At 43.0% G+C, this 12,538-nt stretch overlaps 1 protein-coding gene across 1 annotated transcript; it reads left to right on the forward strand.

The window, feature by feature from the left end:
- Positions 1-1,101: 1,101 nt before the first annotated feature.
- LYPD6B (LY6/PLAUR domain containing 6B) lies at positions 1,102-8,170 on the forward strand. Its single transcript, XM_054278406.1, is given in 8 exon segments — positions 1,102-1,179; positions 1,296-1,334; positions 1,336-1,449; positions 1,585-1,679; positions 2,731-2,885; positions 3,903-4,001; positions 6,166-6,296; positions 7,994-8,170. Coding segments are annotated over 8 exon segments (888 nt in total).
- Positions 8,171-12,538: the final 4,368 nt, after the last annotated feature.

Below are 12,538 nucleotides of genomic sequence, written 5' to 3' on the forward strand. Positions count from 1 at the left end.
ATTTTAATTATTTCAGGCATTGTGTTCCTGGCTGTTTGCTTGAAATGGGTTTTAGTCACAGGGGTTTTTATAGCACCTTCCCTTTTGGGTTGTCTTCCCTCCCCCAGGAAAGCTGGAGCTCCCTGGTTGCTCCTGTTTATATAAGTTAATCTTCCATGTTGTGACATTTTCCCGTCTCCCCTCGTTAATGAGAGCTCCTAATTGGGCCTAATGAAACATTTACTCACCCTGCTAGATAATATTATCTGCCAGCTCCACAGAGATAAGGCTCTGGGAAGAAAATAAGCTTCTGAGAGATCCTGGGTGAGATATGAAAGCCATTTTTGGGGCCAATATTTTCTTATTTGACTGGAGAACGCCCTGGTGGTGCAGCTGTGTAACCAAGCCATGGCAAACAGCATCCATTATTTATTGGCAAACAAGGACACCTTTGACTGCGCCAGGTTGGGAGGTCGCTTTGCTGAGCCTTGCCCCCGGCCAGAGTCGCTTTTTTTTGTGTTTATATTCCCTCAGATTTTCCATTTGGCACGAGGGAGAGCCAGGGGAGCAGGGGGGGTGTGCAGCAAACTGGCACAAGTGGAATTGTGCCTTTTATTTCTGCCCAGGTGCTTCAGATCCAGTTACAGCCCAGAAAGGCAGAGTTTCCTTCACCAGCAGGACAAGGGGAGAAGCCCTGGAAATGTTGGAATGATTCAGTCCCCCTCCCTTCCTGCAGAAATCATTTAAAAATGCTTGAAGTACGCTGTAATTTTGTCAAATTCTTGATCAAAACTGGATTGCTTAAGTTATTCCAAGTATATAATAAGGATATTGTAAGGATTTAAGTGTCCCAGGCCAGGCTGGAAGGGCTTGGAGCAAGCTGGGGGTGTGGAAGTGGAAGGGAGGTGCAACTGGATGAGCTTTAAATTCCCTTCCATCTTGGAATTCCAGGATAAACAATTATTTGCAAGGGACCCAGGAAGGAGAGCGAGGACTCGAGGCACTTTTCATGTAGTTACCGACATCCCTCAAGCATTTTGAAGGTTTGGAGCCTTCTTGGAGTCAGGAAATCTGCATCCCTGATGGTGCAGGGGCACAAGGATGAGGTGATTGGGATCGGAAATGTGGCTCTGGAAATTGCAGCCTTGGAATGACTTGGAATTCCAGGAGTTGGATCAGCTCAACACATTGGGAGGAACTGTTTGTTCATTTGCCTTCCCTCCCTCAGGTTCCCTTGCTGCTGTTCTGGGCAGAATTCCTGGGGAAAGTTGGGAAATCTGTGGAACGAGAATGTTCCCTGGTGTGGTCCCACCCAGGCCATCCCCTCAGCAGTGGTTATCCTGGAGGAATCTCATCCTCAGGGGTGGGCTGAGCCCCATTCCTTCACTTTTTGTCTTTTATTTGTCTTTTATGGCAATGGAATATCCCAGGAAGGAGGAAATTTCAATTTCTGCAGTGCCACAGCGCTCAGCGAGAGCCATATTGTGTAGTTCAAATGTTTCTGCAAATATTTCATTATAAAATCCTGCTTTTTATCTTAATTTATTGCTAATTGGTGCCTTGAAAACAGAATTTTGATGATCTGTTGCTGTTTCTTCTCCACAGATTCTTCTGCTTAATCCTCCAGATCCTGGGCTGCAGCCAGAGGAAATCTGGGCCATCCTATGGGAAAGAGAGTTGGAAGTGCACAGGGAGCAGAGGTAGGCTGGGACTTTGGAATTTCTCCTGAAATATATCCATAAAGCCCAGGTTTAATTAAGCAGATCTCAAGCAGTACGGTTAAATTCACAGTAAAATTCACAATTCCTGGAATTCTGCTGTTTGCTTGCTTGGCAAAACCATCTCCACTGGAAAAGGAAAAACCCAAACCAGTCCAAAAAAGGGAAATTCCTGGAATTCTCTGCTGAGCACCATTTCCAGCCTGGCCGGGGTGTGCCTGGAAGTTTGGAGGGAATGCCTTTGGCTCTGGTTTGGCAGGAGCCTCCACTCCAGCTTGTTTGTCCTGCTGGGAATTTGCATGGGAGGAGCGAGGCTGTGATTTGTGATATCTGAACCGGGCTCCAGGGTCGCTGGAGTTTGCCACAATTCCCTGGGTTTGTCTGGAGGTGTGGAAATCTAAATACAAAATGCTCAGTTCTTCTCTCTAAAGCCTTGACAGAGCACCCAGGGGGCCCCAAATAAATGGATTTTTGGGATGAGTGAACTTCCAGCCTCCCCTTGTCCAAAACATCTGTGCCATCTTCCTTAGCATTCCCTTGGCATGCGCTTAAAAAGAAATAAATTGAATTCACACTTACAAATTTTAATGGTGTGACAGTGCAAAGTGCACTTAAAATTCAGATTGTGCAGCGTGTCTGAAGTGAAATTTATTTATCCCAGGCAAGGGATTGGTTGTTGGTGTTAAAATTGAGATTTCTCTGCATTTGGTGCTGTTCATTCCACACTGTTTCAAGTTGGATCTAAAGGACCTCAATCCTGTTGATTTTTAGGAGTCCTTTTAGGGAATTTTTAGGGCAAATAGATGAAAGGATTGACGTGAACTTGAGTTTATTTTGCCCGTCCCAGCCCTGCGTGAGGGGCTCTGGCCAGCAGAAGGCACCACCAGCTCAGCTTTGTGCCGCTCGCCGGCGTTCCCGGCTGCATCTCCGCGCTCCCGGCAGGGTTTGGCAGGAAATTCACCATCCCACAGCTCAGATCCTCGCAATTCCCACTAAATAACAATAATAACAATGTGTTCCCTTGCTGTTCCAGGCCTAAGGGCTGGGGGTTTCCCTGTGCAGTGATGCCCGGGATGGGAGCGTTGCGGCGCGCACTGGCCGCGGCCGTTCTCCCCTTCCTCATCCTCTCAGGACACTGGGCTGCAGCTGAGAACATCAACTTCCACAACATCAGGCCTCCACTGGACCGTAAGTAGCTTTTTTTTGTGGAATTCTGGCCTTTTCTGTACAGAATTCTAGCTTAAAATTGTCATTATTTGCCTGCCAGCCCTTTGCGTTTCGTCTCCACAGAAACTTTAAAATAAACATTCTGCCTCCCACCCCACAGCACTTTGTCCCTAATGTTTGACAAGTTGACTAAATGAAAATAAATCAAATCGTTGCCAAATTAAAGAGTGCACGAGGAGTTTGGCATTTTAAGGGCTTTTCTTGTATTGTTTCTGTCTCCCTGCAGAGGAAACTGTGCGGCGGTTTCCTTGTAAATAATCCAGAACAGGTGGTTTTGGTCTTTTATCTTGTTGGGGGCTTTGTAAGGGGAGGAATAGGTGTTGCTGCATGCAATTAATTCGCTCTGAAGGTAATTAAAAACCTCGTGGGACCTGTGAAGCCAGTTGGCACTAATGGAATAATTTATTTATTTAATTTTTTTTTGCCTCTTATCTGGCATCACCAGTGTTCCATCCCTTCATTTGCATTATCTGCATCGTTAAAGCAGCCAGGATATAATAGCTGCAAATAATACCTGCCCCTGATGAACCCTGCGCCTTCCAATAATTCATTGAAATCATGGAAATGAGATTTTAAAAGACCTTTTGTTAAAAGGATCCAGCTTCTCTTTCCGAGTGGGAGTTCAAGAAATGGAAATGCAGTTTTTCCATCAAAGGAAAATGTAGATTTATGTTTGCTGTGCAAACCTCCACGAGGAGGGTGATAAACTCTTCCCTCTTCCCTGCTTTCCCCACCACTGCCTCATTTTGGATTATAAGAGTGAAAACATGAGGATATACTTTGAGTTCAAGCCTAGAGAGAAAACAAAAATCTTTCTGCCAAACTTGTTTTATTTGTCTAACAGTGAAAAGATGTAAATATATCTAATTTATTTCTGTAAATACATGCGTGTACAAGCATAATTTTGAATATTTTAATTTTTTTCTCTCAATGCTTCCCAACTGACTGCATTCTAATGCTTTTTTAACCCTTTCCAAGCCACTCCATTCCCAAACAGTTTCAAGTGCTTCACCTGTGACAACGCTGTGGACAACTACAACTGCAACCGATGGGCTGAGGACAGGTGGTGTCCTGAAAGTGAGTAAGGCTGGATAAGGAAATATTAAATATTTGTGATATTCAAACCTGATTTTCCCTGACTCACCCCCTTGGAGAAGTCTGGCTCATGCATGGCATTGATGTGCCAGCAGGTTTGGTGTTGGTAATGCTGAGTCAGGGATTTTCTGCTGAGGTGACAATTTTGGCCATTCCGGAGCATAAAGCAACAGGGAAAAGTTATTAATCTCCATCGCTCTCATTCTTAAATAATATATAATAAAAATATTAATATACAGTCATTTAAAATAAGATACCAATATTGAATAAAATATTAATATTGAAGTTAATATTAATATTCTAATATAACATTATTAAAATGGGTTTCATATTTTTATAATATATCTGTATTAATGACCTATTATTAATATGTTATTTAAATATAATATAATACCATATATTATATGTATATTTCCCTGTGTATATATAATTATGTGCTTCCCAAGAGTTAATTTAAATATGTTGTTTAAAAAACCTGAAGAATTTCCTGTGTAGATTTATTCTCTTCAGAGTGCAAAGCAACAGTGAAAAATTATTTATCTCCATCTCTCTCAGTTTTATATAATATATAACAAAAATATTAATATACAGATTTTTTAATATTACATCAATATTAATTAACTACATAGGTTTCTCTGTTTATATATATAATGATGTGCTTCCCAAGAGTTAATTTTAATCTTGTTTAAAACACCTGAAGAATTTCCTCTGTAGCTTTATTTTCTTCAGGGTTGTAAAGCAACAGTGAAAAATTATTTATCTCCATCTCTCTCAGTTTTATATAATATATAACAATAAAATATTAATTTACAAACAGATTTCTGACTAATATATCAAGATTAATTACCTGTGTATATTTCCCTGTGTACATATATAATGATGTGCCTCCCAAGAGTTAATTTTAATCTTTTTTAGAACACCTGAAGAATTTCCTCTGTAGCTTCATTTTCTTCAGGGTTCTAAAGCAGCAATGAAAAATTATTTATGTCCATCTCTCCCAGTTTTATATAACAAAAAAAATAATATTCAAGCAGCTTTTTAATAATACATCCATATTAATTACTTATGTGTATATACACATAATTATGTGCTTCCCAAGAGTTACTTTAAAGATGTTGTTTAAAAAACCTGAAGAATTTCCTCTGTAGCTTCATTCCCTTCCCTTTGGATGCCATCCCAAAAGTTCCTGTTCTTGGTGAGCAGCAGGACCTGCCTGACCTGTGCTGGGGAGGATGGAGCTCACAACAGAATGGAAATGTTTCCTCATTTTTCACCCGGTGACATTCAGGGAACGGTGGGAAAGGGGAAGAGGCAGAGCAGAGGAATGAGGAAACAAACCCGAAACCTTTTGGTTTTGAGACGAACCTCTTTGGCAGGAACCTGCTGCCAGAAAGGGGAGAGAGACAAAAATAAACGTGTGGGTGATGGTGCTGATTAGTAACTCCAATCCAAGCAGCCTTGCTGGAGGTTGGAAGGGTCAGCTGAGATTTCACAGGAATTAATTTCTTGCTAAATGCTCTTTTCATCAAGCTGCAGATGATTCTGCAGAGCCATTTTCTGGGGATGATTTGCTGAGCCGTGTGTGGATGTGAGAGGCTGTTCTGAGGGATCAGTGATGGGAATCAAACTCCAGAATTCCTTTTGATGATGGGAATCAAACTCCAGATTGTTTTTAATTATGGGAATCAAACTCCAGAAATGTTTGTAATGATGGGAATCAAACTCCAGAATTTCTTTTAATGATGGGAATCAAACTCCACAATTCCTTTTAATGATGGCAAACTCCAGATTACTTTTAATGATGGGAATCAAACTCCAGAATTCCTTTTAATGATGGCAGTCAAATTCCAGAATTCCTCTTAATGATGGCAGTCAAACTCCAGAAATGTTTTTAATTATGGCAGTCAAACTCCAGAATTCCTTTTAATGATGGGAATCAAACTGCAGATTGTTTTTAATGCTGTGAATCAAACTCTGCAATTCCTTTTAATGATGGAAGTCGAACTCCAGATTCCTTTTAATGATGGCAAACTCCAAAATTGCTTTTAACGATGGCAATCAAACTCCAGAAGTGTTTTTAATGGAGTGAATCAAACTCCAGATTTGTGTTTAATGCTGTGAATCAAGCCGTGTATCGCTGTTGCAGGCACGCGGTACTGCCTGACCGCGCACCTGTTCACGGCGCACGGGGAGAGCACCTCGGTCACCAAGCGATGCGCCACGGGCGAGGAGTGTCACCTGGTGGGCTGCCACCGCCGCGGGGACAGCGGCCACACGGTCAGCGCTGCCTGCTTGTACCCTGCTCTTGCTCTGCTCGTACCCTGCTCCACTCATACCCTGCTCCTGCTCTGCTCCTGCTCTGCTCCTGCTCTGCTCGTACCCTGCTCCTGCTCTACTCATACCCTGCTCCTGCTCTCCTCCTGCTCTGCTCGTACCCTGCTCCACTCATACCCTGCTCCTGCTCTATTCCTTCGCTACTCCTGCTCTGCTTTGCCCTGCTCGTGTTCTATTTGTACCCTGCTCCTGCTCTGCTCATGCTCACTTCTACCCTGCTCGTGTTCTACTCCTGCTCTACTCCTGCTTTACTCATGCTCTACTCGTACCCTGCTCGTGTTCTACTCCTGCTCTGCTCTGCCCTGCTCGTGTTCTGCTCGTGTTCTACTCCTGATCTGCTCCTGCTCTGCTTTGCCCTGCTTGTGTTCTGCTCGTGTCCTGCTCCTGCTCTACTCCTGCTTTACTCATGCTCTACTTGTACCCTGCTCCTGCTCTGCTCATGCTCTACTCCTGCTCTGCTTTGCCCTGCTTGTGTTCTGCTCGTGTCCTGCTCCCGCTCTACTCCTGCTTTACTCATGCTCTGCTCGTACCCTGCTCCTGCTGTACTCCTGCTCTGCTCTGCCCTGCTCATGTTCTGCATGTGTTCTGCTCCTGCTCTGCTCTGCCCTGCTTGTGTTCTATTAATACCCTGCTCCTGCTCTACTCCTGCTCTGCTTTGCCCTGCTCGTGTTCTATTTGTACCGTGTTCCTGCTCTACTCGTGCCCTGCTCCTGCTCTACTCATGCTCTACTCCTGCTCTGCACTGCCTGGTTATGTTCTGCTCATGTCCTGCTTGTACCCTGCTCCTGCCCTATTCCTGCTCTACTCATACCCTACTCCTACTCTGCTCTGCCCTGCTCCTGCCCTATTCCTGCTCTACTCATACCCTACTCCTGCTCTGCTCTGCCTGTATGTGCACTCCTGCTCTGCTCTGCCTGCTTGTGTTCTACTCCTGCTCTGCTCCTGCTCTACTCCTGTTCCTGCCCTGCCTGCTCATGTCCTGCTCGTACCCTGTTCCTGCTCTACTTGTGCCCTGCTCCTGCCCCATTCATTCCTGTCTTACTCCTGCTCTGCTCTGCCCTGCTCCTGCCCTATTCCTGCCCTACTCCTGGGTCTGGAGGTGGCCATTCCAGGGCTGGTTTTTCCAGTAGAATGTGCCAGGAGCTGCTCTGCAATGGGAGCAGTGGGATTTCTGCATGCTCTGCAATGGGAACAATGGGATTCATGCACAAAACCTAGAGGGGAAAATTGAGTGGGAACAAAGTTTTTGGAGTCAGAATTTTGCAGCTTGAAAACAGCTGAAACCGGAAAGGTTGCAGAGCAGATTTTGAGTGGATGTGTTAGGAAGGGAAGCTCTGTTTTCTGCAGTGCCAGTGCGGCTCTGTGACGTCCCACCTCAGCCTGGGGACAGTGACTCCAGGAAAATGTGCACTCCTGATTTAGAGAATTGATTCATGGATAAATTGGATTTTAGGATGGTTTTTAGCATATCTGCTCCACCTTCTGCCCTGGCCAGGATGGGTCTGTTGAGCTCAGCTTCGCGACACCAAATGCGCGTTTCTCCCTTAAAACCGCCCTGAATTAATCACCTCGAATTAATCCCCCTGAATTAATCACCCCGAGCTAATTACCGCGAGTTAACGACCCTTTTGTCCCGGCAGGAGTGTGTTTCGTGCTGTGAAGGCATGATCTGCAACGTGGAGATCCCCACCAACGCCACCAACGCGGTGTTCGCCGTGCTGCAGGCGCGCAGGGCGGCCGCGGGCAGCCGCGCCCTGCCCAGCCTGGGGACACTGCTGCCACTGGTGACACCGCTGGTGACAATGGCACTGTCCTGACACAGCACCCCCAGACAGAGCTGCTGGGACACCCCCCGGGCCAGGAACCTGCAGGGTCTCTCCAAGGAGAAGCCGCTGATTCCACCCCAGCAGATTTACGGAAAGGCGCGTCCTGAACTCCGTGCGTGTTTCAGTGGGAATCCTTCCCCGACAGTATTGGAAATAAACCCCACAAAACCCCCCCAGTGGGGAGGATTCAAGTTTTAAATACCTGTTTTCTGAGGAAAATGCACATTTTTTTTGGTTTTTGGGACAGGACTGTGACAATCACAATCAAAAGTCAAAAAAAAATCACAATCGTGAGGCGGATGAGGGAAAATTTGGACAGACTCTCACAAGGAGCTTTGGGTGGATGACATGGAAAGGTGGGAACTGGATTTAAACCTTTAATGTGCATAAACAACTCAGAGTTTCTTATCAGGGTGTGTCTGAGCTTATCTTGATTTCATAGAGAACACCTCTGGTTTCATAGAGAACAAATACGAGCTTGGTTTTTTTTCTGCTTGATCAGAGATCTTATTTCTCCTGGCAATAATACAAAATTAAATCTTTTCTTTCTATAAAATGCCTCATCCTCCTCCTGTTTTAAAGCTATGGAAAATGTAGAATTCCTATCCCAAATTCTGTTGGAGCAGCCAGAGCAGAATTCCTGATCTTGCAAAGCAAAGGGATTATTCCTTTGCAATTGGGTGTCCCCGCAGAATATCACAAAAATATTATTTTCTAAATTTTAAATTTTTTATTTAAAGTTTTTTTATTTTAAAATATTATTTTTGTGATCTTGGGATATCACCACTTCAAAATCACAGCTATGGTCAAGCAGCTTCATTATCCTAAAAATTCCAAGTGAGCATTTGGAATAAATAAGGAAGGAAGTCTGCTGTGTTCTCTCTTGGTTTGCACAGGTTTTTCCCAGGAATTTTACTGTCCTGATGGATGTTTTTAGGAAGGATGGATCACTTAAACTGACTCAAAAAAGAGATTTGGAGCTGCTCCCTGAAAAATTTGAGTAGCTACAAATTTGGCTTCTTTTACATCAATATTGCCTTAATTATTTGCTGGTTTGTGTCAGTAATTATATTTAGTTGTAAAAAAGATTTTGGAGTATTTCCAGGCTTCTGACATTCTGAAATTTCCTGCATAATATTCTTAGAATGCAGAAAGGTGTCTGAATTCAGTGTGTGGCTCCTGGATGGGCGATTGTGCAGCCACAAAATTTGGATGGAAAAGCTTTTTCCTTGCCAAAGGAAAACGGTTCTTGATGTCTGAGTCGAGGTTTCCCAGGATCTGGATTCTCATGGATCTCTCATTTCTCAAGACCTGGATTCTCTCTTTCCTTATCTGGATTCTGTGCCATTCAGAAGGGGTGGAGTTCTGCTCTGGAGCCGGGCTGGCAGAGCTGGGAATGTTCCCCTGGAGAAGAGAAGGGTCCAGCAAAGGCTTCCAGCAATTTCCAGGGCCTGAAGGGGCTCCAGGAGAGCTGAGAGGGACTGGGGACAAGGGATGGAGGCACAGGAGCCAGGGAATGGCTCCCACTGGGAAAGGGGAGATTGGAGTGGGATATTGAGAAGGAATTCCTGGCTGGGAAGGTGGGGAGGGGCTGGGATGGAATTCCCAGAGCAGCTGTGGCTGCCCCTGGATCCCTGGAAGTGCTCAATGTCAGGTTGGACGCAGCCTGGGACAAGGCTTGGGAAGGCTGGGCACAGTCCCAGAATGAAGCAGGGATTCATTCACAGCATCTCCTCCATGGATCCCCCTTGGGCAGCACCAGAGCCCAGCCAGGGCTGCACCCAAGATGAACCAAAATGGCCCCAAAATGCACGAGGGGCACAGGGTCTGTCCCTGGGATCAGTTCTGCTCCATTTGCACCTTGCAGTTCATTGTCCCATTCCAGCTTTAGCCCCTGCACTCCCACCCTGCTTGTTTTTCTCTCTCCAGCCCACGGGGTTTGTGCTCCTGGGCTGAGATTTGGCTCATTTGTCCTTGGTGCCCAGCTGGAGCAGGAATTGTTTTGTCTCCCTGCTCTGTGCACAGAGCTCAGCATCCCTTTAACATTATCCCTTTTCTCTACAGCAGCACAGAGCCTGAAAAATAGAAAATCCAAACCTGAGGCATCGTTGGGATTGGGGAAGGTGTCCCTGGATGATCTGGGTGGGCTTTGAGGCCCTTCCCAACCCAAACCATTCCAGGATTCTGTGATGGTCCCATAATTACCTCCCTCCTTCTGCTCCATGAAGGATTTTTCCAGATGAAATTTTTTTTTTTTCTTTCTGGTGGAAAAACCATTCCAGGTTTCTCTCTGCTCCACGGGGAATTCCTCCAAGTGGAAGTTGGCTTCCACATTTTGGGTCATTGCATTTTTCCTGCACAGATTGCTCCTAAATTCAGTTTTTGGGATTAACTCTTGCAGTCCCAATGAGTCCTCCCAGAGCTCTGTGGTCTTGTAGGAGTCGCTGCCAATAATTTACAATAATCTCAGTACTGAGGGGTTTTCTATCGTGGAAATGCCATTCCAGAGCTTTTGGGAATGGCATGGAGACCCTAAAAATCTGCTGCAACAACAAAAAATGACATTTCAGGAGGGAAAATCTTTGGGTGTTTTTGCTTGGATGAATGATTTCTTTCCCCCTCACTGCAAAGTGAAGAAATTCTGAAATTAAGGTTTTAAACCTCATAAAATGCCTCTGCTTTTGGGAAAGAATTGTTTGGGATAAACCCCAGTAAATCAGCTGAAGGTTCAAGGATGCAACTTGGACATGTGAGGGGATTTGATCTCGGATTTTATGTTTTAAAATCGGAATTTTAGAATTCCAAGAGTGGAGGATATTAATGATGAGTTGTAATTGTTTGGATGCACCAATCTCTGTGTTATGGCAAAGTTTGGGATTATTTTTAATGGGGAATTGAATATGCAAATGCTCTTAATGCAATGCAAAGAGGCACCTGGTAGAAGAAATGTGGAATTTAAGAGGGAATTTCAGTTTTTCCCTTTGCTTCATCTTTTTCTTATGGAAAACCCTGCTTGGATTTGATGCTAAATGCTGATTTTGTAGGAAAAATGTGCTGAGAAAAGATTCTTAAAATTCACCATATTTTTAGCAGGATTAATGACTGTACAGAAATCCGACCTTAATTTATGGCAGAATTTTTATATTAAATATTTTCAGGTATCAGAATTTTCAGATCTCTCTCTGAAGAACTTAAAAAAGTATTACTGGATTTGATAAAACCAATTTTCAGTGATGTCCTTGTCTCAGTTTGGGTTCAGATGTTGTAATTTAAATTACAGATGTTGTAATTAAAATATATTCAACTTTTCATTTGATAAAACCAATTTTCAGTGATGTCTTTATCTCACTTTGGGTTCACAGATGTTGTAATTTAAATATGTTCCAATTTTCTTTTGATAAAATCAAATTTCAATCATGCCTTTATCTCAGTTTGGGTTCACAGATGTAATAATTTAAATATATTCAATTTTTCATTGCCTAAATCCACCCCTAAACTTTGGGAATGGTATTTCTGTAAATCCATAAATTTTTGAACCCGAAAATAATTCAGAAGTAATGGCAAATCCATCCATTTGTGCAGCTAAATGTATTTTTATGATATATATATATATATGTGTGTGTGTAATATGGTTTTTATTTACTTTGCACTGGACAGCCTATAGAAGGTTTATTTTTAAAACTTAAATCTGATAAATTCTTCATTATTCAGTGTTTGGATGTTTTCTTATTGCTGTGTAACTGCTTTAAATCCTCTCCAGAAATGGCACTTTTAATAAAAAATTTTCAAATATTTTCTGGTGGAGAACTTTTCTGGTGACAAATATTGCTCGGTAAAATCTTAATTTAAATTGAATTCTGCCCTAATTCAGCATAATTTGAATGTTGTTTTCTTTGATGATGATTTTCTTTGATTCCAGGATTATTTTTAGGAATATTTACCCTCCCTTTTTAGGGTAATTTATCCTCTTAGAGCCCAGAAAGCTTGAAGAAAACTTAATTTTATTTGCATTTTTTCAAAACAATGATCGCTAGAATCATGGCTAAAATAATTTTAATTGTAGTTTTTTATTGTTTTAATGAAAATAAAAAGAAATCTCATTTATTTTGCTGTTGGCATCAAGGAGAGGCAGAAAAAGCAGCTGCAGGTTGGGGGGAGAGAGGGGGAAAACAGAAAAGAAAAAATATATTGAATATTCATAATTATTTTTGAATTTTTAGCAGGGAAATTATTTAAGGGTTTAAAGATCACCTCAGAAAGTTCATTTGGGGTAATTTGTCCCAATTTTAGTGAGGGTTGTTGGGGTTTTTATTTTTGAATTTTGCGAGGGGCGTTGGGATCTTTGTCTTTTTTTAGTTT

The sequence above is a fragment of the Melozone crissalis genome, unplaced genomic scaffold (assembly GCF_028551555.1).
Source record: "Melozone crissalis strain CALT ecotype California unplaced genomic scaffold, PUWL_Pcris_2 ptg000023l_1, whole genome shotgun sequence".
In the NCBI taxonomy this organism is placed as follows: domain Eukaryota; kingdom Metazoa; phylum Chordata; class Aves; order Passeriformes; family Passerellidae; genus Melozone; species Melozone crissalis.